We start from the raw sequence: 23,314 nt of genomic DNA, 5'->3' as shown, positions 1-23,314 counted from the left end.
CACGGCTATCTGTCTGACTTTGACATCACTATGGGGAGGTGACAATGGACAGGTACGTTCTCCTTCAGCCAATCATTTTTGGCAAACTCCTATCTCAAACGACACTGACACCCGTGTTGACCAATAGGAATGCGTTTTCTTTTGCGTTACAGATTCCAACCAATAGGAAAACTTGTTGGGCGGAGCCACGACCAGGAACATTCCCCGGCACAGTTACTCATTCTGCCCAGTTCGATCGGCAACGGGAGCGGAAAGAGGAAAGCAGAGAGCCCGAAGGCAGTAGCCCCCACCACCGCCGGCCCAGGTTACCATCTAGCACCGGGAAATATAGCAGAGAGCCGCCGCCGGCAGAAGCCATTACCAACCAGTAGTAACCATGAGCAGCGAGGCCGAGACACAACAACAACCGCCGCAGCCTGCTGACGATGCGGAGAGCCCATCCAGCCCGGCAGCCGCAGCTTCCGCGGGGGATAAGAAGGTCATCGGTAAGACTACTAGAAAGGAGCTAGTTAGCTGTTAGCTAACGTGGTTTTGGACACGGTAGAGGCGATGCGCAAAAGCGACGGTTGCTAACGTTTAGGAGCGGATCACCGGCTCTACTAACCGTTGAGTAACTACACTCACAATCCACTGTTGCCGTTAACTCCAAAACTTGTTAAATTGGCAGATGACAAAATAAACGTTAATTTTGCTATTAAAAGTAGCTACCTCTTACATTTAGTATAACGTGTGGGGTGTCTGTAATTAAAGTAACGTTAGTGTCTCATTTAAAAGTGCACTGAGTTTTATCTCATGGCAAATTTGGCTGTTAACGTTAAATAGACGTTAGTCCTAACGTTAGCTAGCAGCACAAATAAAAATGTCAGTTGGAACGTATTATCACTGCTAGCGTTACCTATTTCACGTTACCACTAATTTGTTTAATATTAGTTGTGAATTATTAACAGTTTCTCGAAGTGACATAAATTTCACGAGAGAATACACGATTGGTAAAGGTAATCCTTCAATCTTGGCCGGTTGATCTCTCCTGTTTATCGGCCTTCTAACGTCCGAAAAGCCGCAACAAAATGCCAGGTTACCGGCTGGCCGTCACATGCACGGCCGTTGGACGTCGGCTCAGGATCCGTGTATACTCGCTGACGTTAGTCCCACTCTAAAATAAAACGGTTTGTAGTCGATCGAAGAGCAGTTGACGTCGAACCGTTAGCACGTTAACGTTAGCTACAATTGTCTAACCGTTAATCACACATCACGATGGAACACGATGTTATTTTACACAGCCCAGCCGGTTACGACAACTGTCGTCGAAAGCAAGCTAACGCTAGCTGCCGGCCGTCCCTTTGTTCGCACGATAGAGGCTGGTTCCGTGTTGGTAATTTTTATCTCCAAAAATAGTCGAAACACGTGTATAAATCCATGTCCAACATAGGTGACGAAGCGACCATATCCAGGTTGGTCTCTAAATACACTAGATTACAAGTGTCAACGGTTGTCTTAATTTTGCGGATTTTAGAGCTAGCATTATGGCCTAACTACTACCAACAGAGGCGGTAGCTCGCTGGTTTACAAAGCTACGCTAGCCTAGCCAGCTAACGTGTGCTATACATGGCTGAAGGGGCCACTCAAAATGTCCGCCGAGTGATTCCACGGAATTCATTCGCTATTCAGCTGTCGGTCGGTGAAAAACAAAGTAACAAACCACACAGTTCTTTTTATTCTTACAAAACATTTAGTCATAATATATGCGCCCTGGGGTGCTAGAGTGTTTTCCGTTTGCTGGCTTTAATCCAACCACATGGTTGAGACCCAGTTAGCTACTATGCTAACAAGGCAATTGGGCACGCTGCTTGCTAACGTATCCGGGCGCGACTCTACCACGTGTGAACGCTCTAGTACTGAGCAGTGCGGCTTAAAATGGGGCAGTAGGTCTGTAGTAGTTGAACTTTCAAATGTTGTCAGCGACTACAGTGTATTTCGTTACGGTATCCGTCACTGATATGCCACACTACTGCAGCTCCTTAACATAGAGGCACCCATAATGTGGACAGTAAGTGAACTTAAGATCCGCATGAGAAACGGTGTAGTTATTACAGGGTCATAATGGTTCACGCCTCACACCAAGTGCAGCTGGCATGGGGCACCCCTAAGCATCAGGATCTATAAAAAGGGTGACAGTTGGTAGTTTAAATATAACTTCCACATTATCTGTACCCGTGGTTGGTTTTTCATCATCTGTCGTTATTTGATTCCTTTGCTGTTTCACATCAGTGAAACACTGAGAAGCTGATTTTGAAGTTTACATCTATGCTTGCAGTATGTTATCTTTACAGTCTAACACAGAAAAGGAAATGACTGAAGCTTAAACTTGGTTAATCATTTAATTTTTTATTGTGTTTCATTGCAGCAACAAAAGTCTTGGGTACAGTCAAATGGTTCAACGTCAGGAATGGATATGGTTTTATCAATAGGTAAGTGGACCCTACCCCCACCCCATGGCTCCTAAAGACCCTGATATCGTGTGTGTATGTGTGTGTGCTTGCGTGTGTAGGAACACTCCCAATCCTATTATGGCTTTGATTTGCTTACAAAGCTGACCAGACGATTTGTCTGCTGGTCTCCATGCTGTCGTTATGTTCAGTACTTGATTAACACTTATAGGTTTAGTTGCAATCTGTCAGCAGATACATTGTTGCATTATGCGGCTCATTAAGATACTGCTAACTAGATGTAACTGTTTTTTTCTCTTTTGTTTAGGAATGACACAAAAGAGGACGTTTTTGTACACCAGGTAAGTTCTGTTCAAAAACATAACTACGTTTATGTATATCATTTAAAAATATATATCAATGAGCATTTATATCAAATCTCACATCTGAACTGTTTTTTTTTTTCATTTTTAGACAGCCATCAAAAAGAACAACCCGAGGAAATACCTTCGCAGTGTTGGAGATGGAGAAACTGTGGAGTTTGATGTAGTTGAGGGAGAGAAGGTTAGTCATTCATTGGTTAACAACTCCAAACATTTTGCGACTCGGTCCAAAATTGTGATTTTAGTTTTTGTACAAAAAAATCTTGTTAATTGTTATTCCCTAGATTGGGTAATTAATTTATTTTTTTTTAAAAATGCTACTGTGCACAGGGAGCAGAGGCGGCAAATGTCACCGGCCCAGGAGGCATTGCAGTCCAGGGAAGTAAGTACGCCGCTGACAGGAACCGCTATAGGCGCTATCCCCGGAGAAGGGGCCCTCCCCGTGGTGGAGAATATCCAGATAACTACCAGAGTGACGGAGAGGGGGAGCCAGGCAGCGGAGGTCGAGACAAAGGCAGCCGAGATGGGGGAGAGAGCGCCCCTGAAGGAGACTCGCAGCCACCTCAGCGCAGGCCTGCTTACCCTGGCAGACGGCGTTACCCGCCATACTTTGTACGTAGACGCTACGGCCGACGGCCCCCGTACACCAACGCACCACGCGGAGAGATGACTGAGGTACGCCGTCACAGGGCTTCTATCCTGAAGCAGGCACCCAGCAGTCCCACGAATAACTCGGGACCATTGATATGTTGATGTCATACACAACTCTCAATCCTCTCCTTTACAACACTCACGTGGTTGTGAACAATAAATCTTGGTGTATCGGGGGTCTTGCCAATATTTTTCAAAATTACTCAAATAGGCCCCTAATATCAGAGCACTTTAATCAGCCTCAACATTAAACGACCAGTGTGCAGGGTTGAGTGGTTTTTGGAAGTAAGTTTGCAGATTGCAACAAACTGATATCCCTCCACTCACCCTCCCTTTCCAAATGTGTAGAAGAAACTACGGTGGCCACGTAAAACGCAAAAGGCCCTATCTAGTGCCGGTGTTTGTTTTGTCTATTCTGTGTTACTGTAACAATACTGAAACATTGAGGTGCGATAAAGTGGGCTCCGTGGAAGAGGACCCACTCCTCCTGTAGATATAAAGGGCTCGTTCTAAGGTAACAAAAACAACGGTTCTAATTTTCAGGTAATTTTTTCACTAATGGAAACATGATTGACTATCATTCAATTTATGCCAATACATTAATCTTACACACTGGTCCTTCTGAATGGCAATCTGTCGAGTTGCATTACAACTGAGGACTGTGCACTTTATAACAAATGTTCTAAAGTTTGTTTGCCTGTGTGTTGGCTCTGGAAAAAGCTACGTGTCAGTTGTTCGATCTGTTTGCCTTCAGGGAGGTGAGGGTGACGAGAGCCAGGGAGGTCCAGACCAGGGCAACAGACCAGCGAGGCAGAACTACTACAGAGGCTTCCGACCAAGGTTCAGACCAAGGTTTGCATGTTGGCTTCATTGACGCAGGGCTGCAACAATGGGAGAGTAAAGCACTGAGTTGTCTGGATCATAGCCACCAACTGAAGTTTGCCTGTTAAAATTAACTTGAATAAATTAGAGCCATGTGTTTTGGCCTGAGAAACTCTCCTTTTATTGCAGCCTAACCTCAAATTGCTGCTGTGCATCCAAATTTGACATATGTTAAAAAGAAAAATGACTAACAGTGGCTGATGTATTTTTTTTGCATGATATTGCCACTTCTTATTGATTGTGTGCTTTGTGTTTGCTTATATTCCCCTTGCTTTTTGCTTGCTCACTCCAGGGGTCCACCACGTCCCAGACCGGTGCGGGACGGTGAGGAGGACAAAGAGAATCAGGGTGGCGAAGGAGGTCAGAACCAACAGCCACGCCAGCGGCGTTCCCGTCGCAACTTTAATTACCGCCGCAGACGCCCACAGACTGGTGGCAAACCCGGCCAGGAAACCAAGGAGCCCAAGACAGGAGGTGACCCATCTGCAGAGAAAACGTCCGCTCCCGAGGCCCAGCAGGGTGGGGCTGAGTAGGAAAGAACCTGCCCACCGGCACCTACCATCTTTTACCATCGTCCGGGTGAGTCTATAGGCTTATGATGGCTGAACTGAGTCCCTTTTTCATTAACTTGAGCTGCACAAATTAGTGGTTTCAGACACAGCTACCAGTTAAGGATGACAACAGTACATAGTAGGAAACTTACAAAGTTTAATAGCTGCTTAGATTATTTTTTTTAACTAGGGTCAGCTAGCTTGTCGTTTGCACTTTTTCAGCTGTGTAGTGGATGATTCAAAGCATGAGGTAATGCAGTGGATTTGATAAAGCAAACTGTCTGGCACCATAGAGCCCTCCTATTGTCTTCCATATGAGCAGCAGCTTTGGATTATTGCTATCTGGTGATGATGCACATTTTCAGGCAACTCATGGTGCAGCATGCCACATGACTAAACCCAGAGATTGGAAAGGCAGCATGCAGATAAATAATTTGCCTTTTTTCTTCTTTTACAGTTTTTTTGTCAACAACAACAAGAAGAAACATCAAACAAGATCTGAGCAATAAAGATTTGACTTGACGATCGTCACAAGCTTGCACCATGCATTTGACCAGATTACCACCGATTGCCTGCAGAATCTATGCAGACCTGTTTTTTTTCCATTATTTTTATGTGACAGCTACAAAAAGTTTTGGGGAAACAGCAAATGTTTTTCTAAATCTGTCCTAAGTTTTTACACCAAATGGTTTTTAAAGAAAAAATGGAATTTGATATCTGGTCAGTTTGACATTTTTAAATAACTTTTTATGTATTCAAACATTTTAACAAAATGCAAGCTCAAAAAATAAAATACCAGAAACCAGGAGAATTGTCTTGTCTGCTTTATTTATTTTATTCAAGTATATGGGTTTTTAAAAATGACAAAACATGGATTTTTTTTCTTTCTTACATAATGTACAATTGTGTTGGAGTGTTATTTCATTTCAGATAATCTATTTAGACAAATATACGATGCATTGTACGATGCAGTGTTATTTAATCAACCAAATTGAACAATGGCACAGTATGTAAAGCTGCCTTTTAACAAAACTTTGATAATTCAGTTATCATTATCTTTTACACCAGCATAACAAAGAAACCCTACACAGCATTATTTAACTGACACCAACACAATATGATCCAACAAGAAATGTAACCAACATTTAGCACTAAATCAAGTTCCTCCTCTTGAGGTTAGGGTTAAAGCAAAGTAGCTAATAAACTTAAATGTTTTTGCATGCAACTTCTCATACTATAGTGTATGTAGACAATTATATTTTAAAGCTCCTAGAGTTTAAATTAAGTCATAGGCTGAATCTGAGGTTCATTAATTGTAAGTTTTAACTTTAACTTGCAAGTAAGTTTAAATTTCCGTTCACACTAACAAGGAAGCAGCAGGGGTAATGCTGTACAAGTAGAGTACAATATCCACTGTTGGCCAGTAAATCCTATTTATTGGCTGCACATGTAGAAGGTAGACAACACCTTTATTCAGTGGCTCTGCAACAAATATATTTTTTTGTTTGTTCATTCAGCTGATGGCCATGTTTTAAAATATTTGGTTTGGACAGTGATAGAGAGCAACATGAACACTGGCTGGATTCACTGAATTCCTCTTAGACCACTGGGACGCCAAGGCGGCATTGATGGCCATTTTTGACATGTATCCTGGTAAGTGTCCTTCAGTCTGTTGGTAAAGGACTTCTCAGCCACTGTTACAGTAATTAATAGTTATCGTTTGTTCAGTATGAGTCCCCATCATTGCAGTCTTAACAAAAACTGAACATTGTGAGTACCAGAAGGTGTTTCTGTTATTTTGTCCACTCTAAAGTACATTGAGAATCACTCAGACATTGGTCTCTTTGCGCAGGCGCTTCATTCGTTGCACATTGTTCTCAATGGCAGTGGGGTTGGTGATCTCTGTGGCACAGCTAGCAGGAAACCAGCCTCTCTCTCCATCTCGCATTCTCATTCCATAGCACCAGGCTGGAAAGACAGGAAGGACAGTTTAGGTTCACCATAAGCACTCAGTAGCCTGCTTTTATTTGAACTGTAACAGACTACAGGTCATTACATGTATTACAGGTAGCATGCACCTCACCTTCTTCTTTCTGCAGGACGATGACGAGCTCAGCTTGTTGCAGCCCCAACTCATCTAGCTCCCTTGGCATATAGGCTTTGGTGGCCTCATACTGTGGCAGACCTGAAATACATTCCCATAATAAACATAAAACCAAATTGTTTATGTTTGGTACAGCATACTTTCCTATATGTCATGTATCTGTTTTATAGCACTATGTATGTGGTTCATTATGTTGGCCCACTGTGAAGAATTAAGAGCCCTGCTCTGTACTCGTCCCGTACCACACTGCTGAATACTGACAGTGCATCACATTACTTCTTGGTACTTGGCATTTGCCCTGGAAAGGCACACCTTTTGATAACAGTATCAGATATCAAACAGAGATACACTCACTCTTAAAACAATAGCCATTACACAAAGAGTGCTGCCTGTGGGATGTTTCTTTTTTAAAATATACCATTAACAGAGTATAAAAAGAGTATTTGTATGCACAATATGACTGCTTTAATTGAAATAAGATTAATTTAATATCCAAAAATAAAGTTTGTGTTTTGATCTTATTGGCCTATAGGACACTATGGCCTAATTCACAGGAATCTGAACAACTGCTCCACATCTGTCTTGGTTTTAAATGTGTACTGTGCATGTCCAAAGCACAGTGGGCACATACTGTAGGATCACTTGGGCATCTGTTTCATATACAGTATACATGCAGGGAGAACAGTGTTGTACCAGAAGTCAAAGGTGAGTTAAGTACAAACCATGTTCTTTATATGTATTAAAGTCATTGTAACACATTGTGAACTAAAGTCAGAGTTCACATAGATCAAGAAAATGTTTGAAAATGTGTGAAAAGGTCTGGAAAAGAAGAGAACCTATGCAGCTTTAATAGTTAATTGAAAGTTATTCTAAATGGAAAATTACTGCGAGCCATCTGTTTTCTGCCTTCCATGGCAAATTAATCATTTACACATTAACAGTAACAGAATATATTTGTCATTAGTTGCCACTTTTAAAGATTACATGTCTGGTCTGGTCTCAGAGTTAACTCAAAGTGCATTTTAAAGAACGACTCCCTTGGTAAATAAAGCATGTTGACTTACCAGCTGTCGGAGTGGAGACTCCTGCCTGCTTGTGTTCTGTAAGAGCAACTATCCATCGCGCCCGGTCCACCCTTGGCAACAGAGACGAAACAGCACAGTTAAATATGACTCCAAACCCAATGCAGTCTAATGTACATGTGATAACAAAAAGTCTGTTTCCTATAAACTTCTGTCAGTAGAGGGAGCCAGACACAAAACATCAGATTGGGTTTCTAGTAGGAAAGTAGGAGATCTTAAAAATGCAAGATTCTTTGATCCATTTAAAACTGAAGTGGCTGGCCTCTTAAATAATCGAGACATATTAACAGTAAAAATCCAATAATCACTTTACTCCTTAATTTAAGTTATTGCTTTTATCAGCATTTGTTTCAGTCACTAATGTCATATTCTAAAGATACAGTCAATTTGTCAACACAACAAGCATGAGGAGGCACTGGTGTCTATATTACTGAGACTGGGAGACACGCTGTGTTTGTATTGTGATACCTACTCTGAACGTCTTAAATGTTTCCCCTGACAAAAACTAATAAAATTAAACATTTTCAAACAATAAAAACTTAACTGAAACAAGCAAACCCACTCTGGAAACTAACTGGAACTAAACTGAATTGAAAACAAAAATGCAAAACTATAAGAATAACTTGATACAGATACTTGTTTGAACCTTTGTGTTAATAAAATAAGTAAAAAACAACAAAAAAGAAATAAAAAACACATGAAATGCAATGTGTTTTTAGTTTTTCACAATTTGGTCAGTGAATCAGTTTTAATACTGCAGAGAGAAATAGTACAAGAAGAAATCAGCCTCAGTAAGCTGACTAGCGCGACTGCCTCCTCTGCTATGTTCAATAAACATTCAGTAGTATCAACACTGTATTTGCATGTACGTACAAACCAGTATGTGAAAGAAAGATGTCAGATTATCACTAAAATCCACCCCTCTCTCCAGTTGTACCTAATGCCACCTTGTATTATCTTCTATTTGTTCTTTCAAATAGAAATGTCCACTTGAGGGATGATAACTGTTATGTTATGTACAGTTTATGGCTGATGGGAGTTGAGAGCTGCAGTACCTGGACTCGGCCACCAGGGAGATCTGCTCCACTCTGCCCTCACTGTTCTTGCTCATCAGCAGTTTTAAGGAAAGATAGTGGCTGGAGCTATTCTTGGCAGGCGGAGATGTCCGTCCCTCTGCATCCTCTCCGAGCTCCACCTCCACGTTCTCCAGAGTGGCGTAGTCCATCACCACAAAGCTCTCCTCACTGGACAAACAAACACAATTCCATTAGCAGGATATTTTTTAATCAAACAATTTGTGTCCACCAGTAGAGGTGATACTGAAATGGCCACTTTTGCACATTATAGCGTAACTAAACGCAGGTTGACTTTATGTGTGTGTACTATTAACATTCCTCGACTATCTGCTAATAGCATTTCATAGAAATTACCACGTAAAGACTGGGTGACTGTGTGGACTTTACAACCCTGAAAATGAATCCAGTGTTGTGGGCAACTCCTTTCTCTGAGCTGACATTGTTTAGTTTCTCCCTAACTCAAAACAGAAAGCTGTAGCCTGTCGAGCTGACATGTTGAATGCAAGATTGAAGAATCTCAAGTATGCACGCACCACATCCATACTACTCTCCTTTCTCTGTCCCCTCTCCCCTCTTTTCTCTCTGTTTCTCAGGCTCCCTGCCTGCCAGCAGCTGGTCCTACTCAGTGTCAACAGGAGTCACCAGCCCATTAAGTTCATGAAATGCTTCAAAAACTAGGATATTACATGAGGTTGAATGCATCTTAAGTGATCCCATTAGATTTAATCTTAATGACTTCAATACTACTGGAGGGTATTTATATTTTCATGAATTAAATCACAGTTATGTCTGTCAGCTTAAGTTTTGTAAATACCTTTGTTCCACAAAATATAATTTTAAATTTGTTCAAAACAAATGTTAGTCCCACTGACCTCTTCTTCTTGGTGACGATCAATACGTCATTGAAGAGAAACAGGTAGTTGCTCCTGTGGCTGAAAGCCCTCCAGATGCTGAGCTCTTCAGTGCAGATGGCCAGTTCACCGCGCTTCTTCAGCCACCGCGATGACGACACCAGAGGAAATGGCTGCAAGGACACGAAGAGTTATCAGTCCAGGTTAGCAAACTGGGCCAAGATGTTTTTGTCTGTACTGGATCTGCATCAGTACGTTCCATTATGATCCTCGCTTACATCCATACACCAACATTTTACCTAAAAGTCAAACCCTGTAAACTTTATATTCACTGTTTTCCTCCTTGAAGGTCTTTAGTGGAGCTCCTACCTTGATTTTACCAAAATCCATCTGTTTCTGGATGGTGTACATCTGCTCTGTTCTCTCCATCCGCCTAGCTCCATCATTGCAACTAGTGACCAACTGTTGAAGTAATAATGACAACAATGACATGACAATGAATGATTAACATGGCCGTAAAAGCTCATGGACTTGGCAGTACACTCTCAGGCAGAGCTGTTCTCAATATCTTTACCTTGCTGATGGCGTGCAGCGCCCAAACAGCAGCAAAGTACTCTGCTGTCTTGTCTGGAGTTTTCTGGCAGATTGTCTGTGAGGAGAGAAGAAACATATGACTATTTATATAACAAATTTACTTCTGTAGTCAAAACTATTGTCTACACCACAGCACAAGCCAAAGCTAAATATGGAATTCCAAAATCATTAATTTTAATTTTTTTTTACTATTAGTTTTGTAAAACGTGCTCATATCAACCAAAAGAAATGTGTCTCTTTGATACATAAATAAGTATTTGCCTTTAAATTTTGGCCGAATAATTTTTAGAAACACATATCACAAGAAAATGTTTTCATAAAGACTAAAAAAGATAATAGATACATAATGTGGTAAATGCATATTAGATCAACACTATCAGGTAACAAATTATCTTTATAAAAAAAGTCATCCTGCTGGCCATGAACTCACAGGGTAAGTTGGGTTTTTTTTTTTTAGAGTGATTTGAATCAATTTCTTTGGAAATCTAAGTATTTTCAGTGGCTACGTGTCTGTCCAATAAACTACAAATAAACCCTTGAATGGCAGGGTTACACCTGCAACAAGCAGCTGTGAACAGCCAGAGGTTGAGAGTCGCTCATATAAGAAAGCAAAGGTCAAACTGACATCCAACAGCAGTGGCAGTCTGGTGACTCGCTGCATGGGAAGGATGAGGAAAGAGATCATGGGCAACCCTCCGCATTCACTGCTCCCTTCAATTTGCCGGAGAGTCTCTTTGAACGCAATGTTGCTGGTCCTAATAGATGTAAAGAAAGAGGGAAGTTCAGTTCATCCTGTCGTGTTAACTGTAGAAACTCAACAGCTCGTTACAGTTCACTGCTGCTACTCACAGCAGCTTCTGCAGGGTCCTCTGCTGGAAGGTCTCGTTGGAGCAGTAGACGATGTAGGGCTCAAAGTGGTGGGCAGCGTGGTTCTGAACAATATCGCTAATGTCCCGGATCACTGGGTTGTCATAGTGACGCCGTTCAAGGTCCTCAAAAAACCTGAAAATGGAGAGAGAGGAGGAGGTTGGTAAAGAAGTGAAAGAACTGTTTTTCCTCCCACAGACTCATTACCTGGCAGCAGTAGCTCAGTGTGTAGGGACTTGGCTTGGGCTTGGGAACCGGACGGTCGCCGGTTCAAGTCCCACAGACCACAAAATATGGAGTGTGGATTGGTAGCTGGAGAGGTGCCAGTTTCACCTCCTCTACACTGCCGAGGTGCCCTTGAGCAAGGCAACCTAACTCCAAGCCTCATGGAGTGCCGTTAACGTTGCAGCCCCATCACTCCACCATCTCTCTCCCTGTTGGCATGTCCACAAGTGCATGAAGTGTGTGTGTATAAAAAAAAGAGTGAAAAAGAAAAATTTCCCCAAGGGGATTAATAAAGTATATCTTCTTCTTCTTCTTCTGAGGACAATGTCCATGTTTTATATATCAGGATATTGGTATGGGATAACAACACCATCGATTTACAGATGAATTTATCAGCGTTTTCATGTTACAACAAATCGTAATAAGTTTCTGTCGACTTTGTCAAAACCAAGTTAGTATAGCTAGTATACATGCTGTATTAGAGCCTATTTACATGAGGTGTTCCTGTTGTAACTTATGTAATGTTTGTTGTAATGTTAAGCAGTGTTTGTAACTGCTGTGCCACTAGAATTAATTATTTTTGAGCTTGTAATTTAAAAACAACAGCCTCCTATGAACTTCAGAACAACCCTGAAAGACTATTAATGATTCCAAGCTGCCAATATACTAAACTACTATATGTATGTAAGTTTTTATTTCTACTATAAGATCCATGGGATCCCTTCTGCTAAAGCTTTGTAAGGCTTTCCATTATTTGCATTATCAAAACCATAAATGAGTTTCAGCCCCACCCTTGCTAAGTGCCTTTTTAACAAATAGGAGTAAAATGACACCAGAAAAACAGCCCAACCCAGGAATCAGCTACAAGACTCGCATTCACACACAGATACTGTAAGTCAGATATGTCAGGCAGCAGCTTGTACTTTCTAGTTTCACAGATCCTGTTTTACTTTGAAACAGAGAACAGGAATATCAAATATAGAAGGATATGCCCTCTCTTAAAATTGGATTTATTCTCATTCAGAATATGGTAATCAGCAATACACAGAAAGACAGGCAGTTCTCAAGTACATTATCATTTCAAAACCCGGGAATACCACTCGGAGCAAACAGGCAGCAGAACCTGTTTGGCCAGCGTGTTTTAACATGTCGATGGAGCCTACAGGATACTTAGGACATGCTAAGGGCAAATACTCTACCTTCAACCCATTTTCCACTTGAAACAATGTGTCTGTGGGAATACAACACAACTAGTTTAAAGCCTGCAAAGTACAGTCGATACTGTATGCAGACACACAGTCCATAACACTGTCAGATCCTTTACTATGAGGTGGTGAACCTCCCCCACAAGTAGTTTTCTAGCACTCTCTTTCTCTCTCACACACACACACACACACACACACACACACACACACACACACACACACACACAAACAAGTAAGCTGATAAGAGTGTTGTGCCCACCGTTTGCTGACTTGGTGGATGACAGAGATGTTGGAGAAGAGGTGATGGTGCTCTGTGGCCGTCATTGTTTTCTTCAGAGTGTCATTATTCTTGAAGTGACGCACCAGGATGCCCAGGCTGTGCAGGTACGAATGCTCCGATGTGATGATCTCAAAAATAGCCTGTCAAATGACCACACATACCCTTTTTTTTTTTTTTTTTAACTTTTTTGGGGAACCAACTTTTATTTAACCTGCATTTTAACCTCTGGGTCATTTCCTAAATTTCCCAGAATTCCTTTTCATAGTCAGAGGACTATCCTGTACTTTCTGCATTCAACTGTGCGTTTTACGCACACATGAACAAAGCAAAGAAGTAATGAAGTTCATTAAAATTAATAAAATACAACAGACATGTCAGACACAAAACAAAAAATATGCGATGGCTGCAATGCATTCTGGCCTATTGAGGCTGTTGGTGAAGAAATCTGCATGCTTTTGCTGCATCTCCTCTATGACAAAGTTCTCCCTACAAATTCAATATTGGAGCAAAATGATGAATGTAGGATTTTATACTGAGGTGGCACCAAAATCTGATGTTTCACTGACTCCACTGAAACTCCACATATTCCCTGTGTACTGTAGGGTTATGGTTTATTAGTTTATTATTATCCAGAACCATATAGCAACAGACACCAAAAAAGGTCAAGATGGGAAGACATATCAGCAGGGGTTAATTCGTAGCAGTGTTCAAACTAGTTTTTACTGTATGACAGTGAAACTATTTAGAAATGAAGGGTTTTTTTTAACCTCTGCTGTTTGTGGTTAGGATCTTAGGTGAGCTATCAGGTGGTGACACACCTTCCACCCGCCTACTTCCTGTAAAGATGAAGTAGCTCAGACAAGACCAAAGGGCATTAGCTGAGTTAAATCAGGAACACTACTTCCTGAAAATCTCTGTCTGAGCTGTGAGGCAACAGTTTTTGCTCAGATCTCAAATCTTCCTGATATTACAGCATGCACACTAGAAGGGCAGTGTGTTTAGGTCATTTCAGTTAAAATTCAACAAAATACTTTCAAAAAGTAGCTCTAGCCATGGATGGCTGCAAATCTGGAGCACTGTTTAAGCACTAAAATGAAACCTGTGAGGTGACTAAGGGTACAAAAGACCAGCACCTGGTCAGGAGAGGGACTGAGTGTGATCCCACTGGCAGGGTGTGGCTTTATTCAGGGACTGCAGTGCACACAGGGTGGACCTTTGGTACTGACACAACATCAGTTGTTAGACTGCTAGTGAAGACATATTACAAAAGGGAAAATCCACCCTTAGACAGTGTTACACTTTATAGAGGGTATCAGTCTGTGATGTTCAGTTACTTTCCAGGAGTTATTTTGTAATGTTTTGTTGTTCACATTACCTTAACCTGTTTTATCTACTTCTGTTCAGTGACTTTCTTCATTTCCTGGGAAACTCTTTGACAATGAGTTTGAACTTGTTGACTGTTCATGTTGGCCATTGTGGGATGGAAATCAAAATGATTGTGGAGTAGCTTTACAGTCATTTTGGTTACAGATTCATAATATTGATTGTAAACCATGTGTTCTGAAAATAGAGGCACTCCTTTGCTAGCTAGGACTGGGCCAGGTTAGACTGAACAAAAATACTGATTGTGTATAGAAAAACTAATGTAGGGGTGATGTTTTGGCTGGCCCTTGGATGCTGAGGCAATATAGTGAGTGTAGAGAGAAGCCACATGATGCATACCTGCATACACACACACACCAGCAGACACACATCCTTACCTCTTGTCTCTTTCTCTCCTGAGGTGAGATTATTGTCAGGATATCTGTGTCCTTCACCTTTGTAAGAGATACACAGACACATTTAAGTTATGCTCTGCATTCTGATACAGGATACAAATGAAAAGTTCAACATCTCCAGCCTGTGAGACAAGCTCAGTGGTTGTGACATCTCGAGCAAACCAAATTTCCACAAGGGGTCATTGAGTGCAGCAGTGAAAACAAGACTTTACACTGCAACCTTTTAAAGAACAAACAAACAAACCCATCATCAGACAAACACAATGACTGTCAGTGTTCTCAGGAAGTGATGACTAAAATAAATCTATGTACTAGTACACTTGTATAATTATAACTTGAATAACGTCAACCCTTCAAACACCTTTGCAGAACTCTTAGGCTGCACTTGATTTTCCCCCCCTCAATGCTCACAGATTGTATGCCAGAACAGATCGAGGTGTACCTGTGGCAGCTGGCTCCAGGTCATCTGTGCAGGCCGGTAGCTCTTCACCACGATGCCCTGGTCCTCCACAGGAGGCTCCACCACCACAAAGTCATCCAGCAGCTCATCCTGGTTGGTGGAGTGCAGCCCTCGCTCACGGATCTCCTGGTAGAGGCGCGGTGTAGCTGAGGATAGCATCAACAAACAGTTGTTTCTCTGTGTGGTGGTTTTGCAATGTGGAACATTTTTCATGACAACAGAAGCACAAAAAAATAGATTACTAAAATGCAGTGTTAACGGTTAAAGTACCTGGTTTCTAACTGATATACTTCCTATGCATTAAGGATTCTGTTCTTATTCACCCACAAATCTGTCAGCTGTACTGAAAGAAGGTAATTGTAGGTATTCTATGTTGAAGTGTAACAAAGGAAAGGCTGAAACATGGCCAATATCTATCAACATAATGACATGGGCAACTGAAATAAAAAATTAAAGTGTGGGAGGTGAGAATGCAACCGTTATAAAAAAAGTGACAGTGAGTTGGATTTAAATGCAGATTTCTTTTGTTACATTACTGAATAATACAGAGACCATTAAGTTAGTTAAAAGATCACAGGTTTAATTCTCATAGCGTTAAATGTTAAGGTGAAATCTAATTATGATACTGAGAAAGAATAATGGCATCTTTGAGAATGTACCAAAACCCCTGAAAAAGCACTAAATGTCAGTTTTAATTCCAGTTCACAAGTGGACAAACAACTCTTCAACTGGTCCTTCTCAAGTCCACATAATCATAACTGGAGACTTACTTTTAAAAACTCAGGACAAGTTACACATTAAGGACTCAACAATGTGACATTCAGCATGCTGGGAACGTTCAGAGTGAATGATTTCCTGTTCTGTCCTCTCTTGTTGCCTCAAGGGATCTTTTCTAAGCCATTACGTGGAGACATCATGTTGCATCCACAAGGCAAGTGCGTTTTTTTTGAACATTTTCATTGAGAATACTATGACACATAATTCCTTTGCAATCCAATGCAAAAACATCAATCATCATTGTTATTTCCCTTCTATTTGTAGTCCTATAGTCACATTTAGAGAAGTGGACAGAGTGACACATTAGTTAACATACCATCTTTGAAGGACCCACGTTTGTTCTGGTTCCTCTTTCTCCCCAGGGTTCGCTAGAGGGGAGACAGCAGTGCAGCCTGAGTTAAACACTGTGGATTGCATGCGCATCAATAAAACTAATAGTATCTTTTGACATTCTCTCTTCAGCACTGCCACTTTCTTCCAATCCACAAATGTTAAATATAGTGTGGTAAAACCCCTATGAAGACTTCCTCAACACTGACACTGGTCTGGAAGATAGGAAACATGTGGAAACACGCCATCATCCCTATGACTAAAGGAGAATCACAGCCAACACTATTGGCCATGCTGGCTGACCCACGAGGCTTTTACAGAAACAAAACTGTATTCTTATCCAACTGCAACTACAGATTCCATTAGATTAACTACGAGGGTAAAACATAGTAGAATACTACCCTTTGACCACCAACCCCTTAGCCTACGTACCTTACGTGCAGGGCTGCGAGCTGAACCAGGACTGGGCGTCCTGTCTTCTCTGACAGGTTTAAGCGTGGCTACAGGCACTTGTCCCGTCACCATGGCTTCAATGTCCAGGCTGGTCACAGCCTCTCTGTATGACTTGTTCCTGCGGTTCCTTCTCAAAGCAAAGCCATCTCCATCACTGTCATAATCCTCCCAGGACACATCTGGCCCCTGGGTTGAGTGACGGGTCCGGCCCCCACTGATGGAGTTCTCCAGTCCCAATGGGAATGTCACCACAGTGGTGTGGTGACGGTGCCTGGGCCGGCTGGCCACAGCTAAATTCTTGGGGATGACCTGGCGGGTGCCAGCCTTCAGCGCTGCAGGACTCTGGGTGCTCAGAACCACCTGTTGAGGCACCACCTTCCTGTCTACTACATCTTCCTGGGGCGTGGAGGTTTCACATTGGGGTGTAGGGTAGCTTTGTGACTGGCAATCATCATCGCCCGGCTCAGATATATGAAGTTCTGTGGAGAAGTGGCTCTCCAGAATTAGGGGGACCTGGTCGCCCATGCAACTGTCTGACTGGCTGTGGGACATGGTGTCCTTGGCCCGAGGAGCTCTTCAGCACCTACAACATTGGACAAGTCTGCAGAGGAGGGGAGGATGACAAGTTCAAACAACATGCAGGAAACATGTCCAACACCTTAAAAGGAGACATGGGAAAAAAAACAGCAGGAGTAACAGGAGTTTCTCTTGTCTGGATGACCCTTCAGTGACCTACAGTGGGGCACCCAGATATCTTCCCATCAGAGAACTGATCCTCACTCATGATCCAATTCCCCACTCCCACACTCAGCCAGTTGTGTCCTCAAACTCATATACAGGGACTCAAACCGTGACTCAACGCTCACTCCTACACTGCACTAGCCCACACGAGAAAAACACACACACACACACACCTGCTCCAGCAAATCTGTACAAAACCTACAAGAAAACGAATTCACACTTTGTTTTCTTTGTTTTCGATAATTAACCTGTGCAAAGAGTCAAGTGCAGACCAAGCGAGTTATAATGCAGGCCTTACTCTTATAAACGTGTTATTGTAGTGGCAGGCTCAACATGACATTCATAACAGACAAAAAAAAAAAAGATCTTTACCAGAAGTTTTAAAACATTTGTTGTTATAACAGTAAAATAAACAATTGTGGTTTTTTTTTTTTTTGTCTCCTCAGTCGCTGCCTGAAAGACGGATTAGGGTGGGAGCAAAAATGTCTGCCTCACATTCCCATGGTTCTTAACAGCGGGGTGACACGCAGTTCAGCAAACACTTGAGACAGTGAGCGGTTCAACAGCTGTCTTACCTGTGCGAGGTGACCTTACTAATACCAGCCTTCTTATTCAATGGTATCAGTGGTCAGTCCTCCCGCCGGTCCTCCGGAGAGCCGCTGTCCGTCCGGTGCGCGGAGAAGTGCAGTTTAAGAAGCAGCTGTAGTCCTCCGCAGCACTCGGTCACTGTTTTTTCCTCTCTCACCCTCTCTCTCACTCACTTCCTCCTCTGCTCACCCATTAAGCCCTGCTGCCTACGTCACTACAGGTGAGTATCAATCAATCGTGTGAAAAAGAGGCAGTATTGGTTAACGCAGGGAAAGGCTCGCAGCTACGGAAACAACTGTAACATTTGGATTTAAATGCTGTTTCTGTGACTTTCCAGTCCGGCTTTGCAACATGACACTTGTTGTTTTTAAACAAATGCATTTAAAACAGTCTGACTAGAATCCACATTGTTATAATCATTTTGCAAATACATAGAATAAAATCATTAGTTTGAGCTTCCAACGATTTTCTGTTTCTTTCTTTCTGATGTTTGTTGTCATCACAACTACCTGGTTGGTACACGTAGCTCTGTGGCTCCCTCTGGTGACCAATAGGAGACGAGACGCAACAACAAGTGCAAAATCTAAACTTTCAAAATCTTCCCCACATTTGAGAGATTTTTGGTTTGAGTTGTCTAATTAAAATGATTCTGGAGCAGCATCCAGTAGATACATGTTTAAAGTGTCTGTAGCACTTTTTTATTTGTATTTTCTTAGTTATTTTTAATTGCATGTTACAATTTCAAAAAAACGTAATTATTATTATTATTATTATTATTATGTTTTTGTCATTGCAGTATTTTGTTTGTATTTATTGCATTTTAAATCTCATTCTGATATCTCGTTCCCCTACACTTTGTTCAAGCTATGATGTGTGATTGTACATTGTTTTACATTGTATGTTGCTGATATTATTATTAGAGATGATATTAAAACCTAGTTTGCACAGTTGTCACTTTCCTTAAAACTTCCCTCTATATACAACAGCACAAACAGTGGATTCATAAACTACCACAGGTGAATCAGCCTCAACAGAAACTGAGTATTGAAAGGCTTGAGGAAGAGTTTATTTTAGGGCTTTTTATTGTTGTACTATAGTGGATTTTGTTATACATGTGTTTATGTTGGAGGCAACAAAAGCACACTCTGGACATTATTTGGTGATAAAAGATTTATTATCTTCATTTTTAACAGTCTGAAAATATAATTATACATGAATTAGCCAAAAGTCTATTCAAGCAAGGCTGAAACATGTAATATAATTCAATATGGAAACAATGAAACGACAACATTCTGAGAGGGTGGCTATATACACAGTTGAAATATATATATAGAAAATCAAATGGCAATGACGTTTACATCATTTTTAATTTCAACATCATATGGCATCCAATGACAGTGAATTAGAATATTTCCAAATGATTCCCCAACCAGGACCATGTCTTTCATGACGACATGATGTGTAGCTACATTTGTAAAAATGTACATCAGACATAACTGTAGTAAACATAGAGAATATTTTCCATCATGTGGGAAAATGTATGTGTCTCACTCAGCAAGTGACATCCAGCTTGATTGTGAGGTTCAGTTGCTCTTAAATGTCAGTGCAGACTTATGCCCTGCTAACATTTAAAATGTGTCTTCTCAGTTCTGCTAGAAAACATTTAACACACATTTCCCATATTTGCATATTTATCCCCAAATATGTGAATCCAAGGTCTGCTGCAAAACCTGGAACTGTAAAAAAAAACCAGTTTAGACCAAAGAAATGATGAATAACATGAGCTGTATAATAATAAGTCCATTTGTGTCAGTTCTACTCTAAAGCCATCAGGTTCAGTATTGAAACTAGACTGTTCTCACTAACAGCTGCAGATTACTAATACACAGCTGGTATTATCTAAGGGACAGTAAATTTTAGATGTTACGGCTGTTTCTGGCTGACAGAGAGTACTCTGCATTCTGTAAGCAGATCGGCTCATCAAACATTTATCCTCCAGGTTAGTGGGACAAAGGCCGGAACAGGACACAGGACAAACTGATGACTTTTCAGTACTTTTGCAATATTCAGTGTGCAGATGAGACGTTTGGTGTAAGATGCTGCTCTCCACATGTGCATGTTTTGTTTTTTTTGTGTGTGTGTTTAAAAAAAAAAGGCCATGTTCAAATAGAAATCTAGCAGGATTGTGCTCCCGTTGTGTGTCTTTGTTTTTCACGAAAATCCAGGGCCCTGGGGTCAAATGTGCTTAATAATACATCACAACATGCTTGATACACATTACACATGCACACAACATTTCACATTCATGATCACAACAGCTTAACATTTAGAACATATAGAAAAATGACATTGGAACATTGCAGCTTTCGTCCAGTGATAATTAATAAAATTCAATTTGCACAGCTACATATAATCTTTACATCTTTTAAAATAGGATATATATTAATATTCCAAATCCACAGAGAAATGATAACAAGCTTATCTAAGGAAACAGATTAGTTTGAGCCGTGCTAAGATTACAACTCTGGCAGTAGAAAGTGCTTCTATGAACTTGATACAAAAACCTCATGACTAAGTATATACCATGATAAAGATGGGATAATGTCTACATACAGAATGCATTGGCTGCTTTAGGGGTTAATAAGCCTTTGCTGAGTATGTCAATGCCATCTTTAGATGACACAACTGTTATGGAGCTACTTTTTCATTCGTTACATAATGGTGAGTGAGGCTAGTAAGAGGGAAAATAAACGTGATGACAGGCCCTGTGGAAAGAATGCTCACAAGTTGCCCCTTCCCAACTATCAGAAACTCCTCTGTTTGACTAAATCTTCTATGTGAAATAGCTTCTATTGATCAGGAAAGCAAAGTGAAAGATACTACAGATAATCTTAATTTAGTTAAGCACAGATGCTTTTATAGCAAATGTCTTAAGTGAAGGGAATCAGTGCAGTCACAGCTATTCTTAGCACTAAAAGACCAAAAGTTTGTGTTTAATTGGAGGTGGTGGGTCCTGCCACTGCGTTTCACCCAAGCTGAGCCACAAAGCAGGACAGCGGCAACCACAGCATGGTCCTGTGTGTCTGGAGGCCCAAGAGTGAAACAGGGTTTAGAGGAGACAAGCCCCTTCCCCCTGTCCAGTGTACAGTGCAAGGTGGAGGATCAAGGAGGGGGGAGGTGTTCAGTGAAGGCCTTGGGGTGGGTGTGTGAGGGTGGGGAGTGATGCAGGGCATAGGAAGGGGAGATGGCCCAGTTCACTGTTTGGCTATATCCCCTTTCTTCAGAATGATCTGTCGCTGCCAGGGGGCCAGCTTGGTCTCGTCATAGCCGAGGATCCGTAGTCGCTCCTGCTCCGTCTTCTCCTCTTTCTCCTTGGCCTGTTTGGCCTGCTGTTCCGCTTTTCTAGATCCACGAGGGAAGGTGGACAAAGGACGAGAAACAAGATTGAAGTTAGAATTGGATACAGGAAGCTTTCACATGGTTTAATTCAAAGGAAATATTACACTCAACCAATACATTATACAATACAATCTAATGTTGTTCCTCTATTATTACACTACATACCAAAAGTGTGTGGACACCAACATCTCATTCAAAAACCTTGGGCATTAATGTGCTGTCAACTCAACTCACCTCCCTCTGGGAAAGTTTTCTACAAAACCTTGGAACCTGGCTGCAGGGATTTGTTCCCATTCAGCCACAGGGGCTCTGAGGTCAGGCTCTGATGTTGAGTGATAAAGCCTGCCTCGTAGTCATTTCTTTATGGCCCTGGCATTGTGTGCGGGGGGCAGTCATTTTTGGCACAAAGTTCAAAGCACACATTTGTCTAAAATATCATTGTATGCTTTAGCATTAAGATTTCTCTTCACTGGAACAACAGGACATAGCAATGAAAAAGTTCACAATGTTTGAGGTATTTGGTGTAGTGGACCGGGGTGTCCACATACTTTTGGTCATATAGTATAGTATATCTCTTTATTTAGCCTAATGAACCCTGTTCATGGCAGAAATGTTTCATTATCCCAGCAGGAAAGCACAGATACATGTAAAATCTAATATTGTGTTGTTATGAGGACTTACTCCCTCAGTTTATGTATAAGGTTATTGGCCATTTAATTTGAATGTTATTTTGTCATGTTTTTTGTTTTCTCTTTTCCTTACATGATTAAAATAAATATAAACAAACAAAAATGCCAGCCAGCATGCACAATACCAGGACCCTGGAACTAGCTCACCTAAATAAAATGCATGTATGTTGTTTTTAATGTAATCAGTTATATTTGTCTGTATTTAAGCACTGAGGGCAACAGGGTGAAGAAACAAACAAAAACTATGTGACATTATTGACGTCATAGGATTGGCTGCTCAGCCCACGTGAGAATAATTTGAAAAACCCTCTCATCCACTAATAACATCCGGTTTGCAGTCTACCTGCTCCACGTGAATCCACAGCGTCTGTGAGACGTTTCGGAAAAGATTGCCTTGTCTTACTAAATGTCTTAATGTCAAGGAAACATGACAACGCTGGCTAATCATTTCCTTTCCCTTTGTCTCAGTAATGAAGGAGACCTGTGCACCGGAAGTGTTTTAAAATGACAGGTGAGTGGTTAGCATGAGCCCTGAGAGAGCTAATGTCTGTTAGCTTATACCTGAGAGGTATAGCTGTGTGACAATTAATACAGTTTAACTTCTTTCATTTATTATTCTATGTATACTTTAGATAACATGTCCACCTAAACTCTCACTCGGGTGGTCGGTGAGAAAAGGAGGCAGGATAGAAACGGGCGCCGCCTAGTGTCGGTAACCGGTACAGCAACAAACCCACCGTACACCTGCCACAACCTCAGTGCCCTTTGACTTTTCTACCTTTCAGTTTTAACACAGGCCTCGCTAGTGTGTAGCATTTGGCTGTTAGTTTGAGGAAACAATATGTAAACATTGTTTCCCTCTGTATCCCTCTTTATAACCCTACTGTGTGATATTTAACTCCATCCATGTGACATAATGTGA

General features: G+C 41.4%; 3 protein-coding genes across 9 annotated transcripts in view; 1 reads left to right on the top strand and 2 right to left on the bottom strand.

Moving 5' to 3' along the window:
• Positions 1-214: 214 nt before the first annotated feature.
• Positions 215-5,704, top strand: ybx1 (Y box binding protein 1). Of its 4 annotated transcripts, none has more exons than XM_051426802.1 (8): positions 215-485; positions 2,405-2,468; positions 2,755-2,788; positions 2,901-2,990; positions 3,140-3,484; positions 4,215-4,312; positions 4,635-4,921; positions 5,351-5,704. In XM_051426802.1, exons 1-7 carry the CDS (start codon positions 377-379, stop codon positions 4,873-4,875), a joined length of 981 nt encoding a protein of 326 aa, XP_051282762.1. In that variant the 5' UTR covers positions 215-376; the 3' UTR covers positions 4,876-4,921; positions 5,351-5,704. The 4 variants fall into 4 exon arrangements, with proteins under 4 accessions (XP_051282762.1, XP_051282764.1, XP_051282763.1 ...); XM_051426804.1 differs by having other exon boundaries at positions 216-485; positions 3,140-3,421; XM_051426803.1 differs by having other exon boundaries at positions 216-485; positions 4,215-4,300.
• Positions 5,705-18,554, bottom strand: arhgef16 (Rho guanine nucleotide exchange factor (GEF) 16). Its single transcript, XM_051426795.1, has 15 exons — positions 18,292-18,554; positions 16,955-17,576; positions 16,509-16,560; positions 15,398-15,561; positions 14,938-14,994; positions 13,157-13,317; positions 11,450-11,602; positions 11,226-11,355; positions 10,581-10,655; positions 10,376-10,468; positions 10,028-10,179; positions 9,135-9,323; positions 8,062-8,132; positions 6,977-7,078; positions 5,705-6,861 (listed from the first exon to the last, which is right to left on the bottom strand). The coding sequence occupies exons 2-15, from the start codon at positions 17,525-17,527 to the stop codon at positions 6,722-6,724; spliced, it is 2,112 nt and encodes a 703-aa protein (XP_051282755.1). The 5' UTR covers positions 17,528-17,576; positions 18,292-18,554; the 3' UTR covers positions 5,705-6,721.
• A 902-nt stretch (positions 18,555-19,456) lies between these two features.
• Positions 19,457-23,314, bottom strand: part of espn (espin) — a 42,546-nt gene continuing 38,688 nt past the window's right edge. For all 4 annotated transcript variants that reach the window (XM_051426790.1, XM_051426791.1, XM_051426792.1 and 1 more), the window contains one exon: positions 19,457-21,706. In XM_051426790.1, the coding sequence (XP_051282750.1) occupies positions 21,559-21,706 (148 nt within the window). In that variant the 3' untranslated portion in view covers positions 19,457-21,558. The remainder of the gene's footprint in view (positions 21,707-23,314) is intronic.

This window comes from Dicentrarchus labrax, unplaced genomic scaffold (assembly GCF_905237075.1).
Source record: "Dicentrarchus labrax unplaced genomic scaffold, dlabrax2021, whole genome shotgun sequence".
Taxonomy (NCBI): domain Eukaryota; kingdom Metazoa; phylum Chordata; class Actinopteri; family Moronidae; genus Dicentrarchus; species Dicentrarchus labrax.
This window is presented reverse-complemented; position numbering and strand designations above follow the sequence as displayed.

What these genes read in the sequence shown, in the direction of transcription:
- ybx1 (XM_051426802.1), top strand. Translation starts at nt 377, where the DNA reads ATGAGCAGCGAGGCCGAGACACAACAACAACCGCCGCAGCCTGCTGAC. An exon ending in GGGGGATAAGAAGGTCATCG is followed by an intron (nt 486 to 2,404) that starts GTAAGACTACTA and finishes GTTTCATTGCAG; the next exon opens with CAACAAAAGTCTTGGGTACA. An exon ending in CGACCAAGGTTCAGACCAAG is followed by an intron (nt 4,313 to 4,634) that starts GTTTGCATGTTG and finishes TGCTCACTCCAG; the next exon opens with GGGTCCACCACGTCCCAGAC.
- arhgef16 (XM_051426795.1), bottom strand. Translation starts at nt 17,527, where the DNA reads ATGTCCCACAGCCAGTCAGACAGTTGCATGGGCGACCAGGTCCCCCTA. An exon ending in ATCCACCAAGTCAGCAAACG is followed by an intron (nt 11,603 to 13,156) that starts GTGGGCACAACA and finishes CTCCATTTTCAG; the next exon opens with GTTTTTTGAGGACCTTGAAC. An exon ending in CGCTGCACGCCATCAGCAAG is followed by an intron (nt 10,469 to 10,580) that starts GTAAAGATATTG and finishes TTACTTCAACAG; the next exon opens with TTGGTCACTAGTTGCAATGA.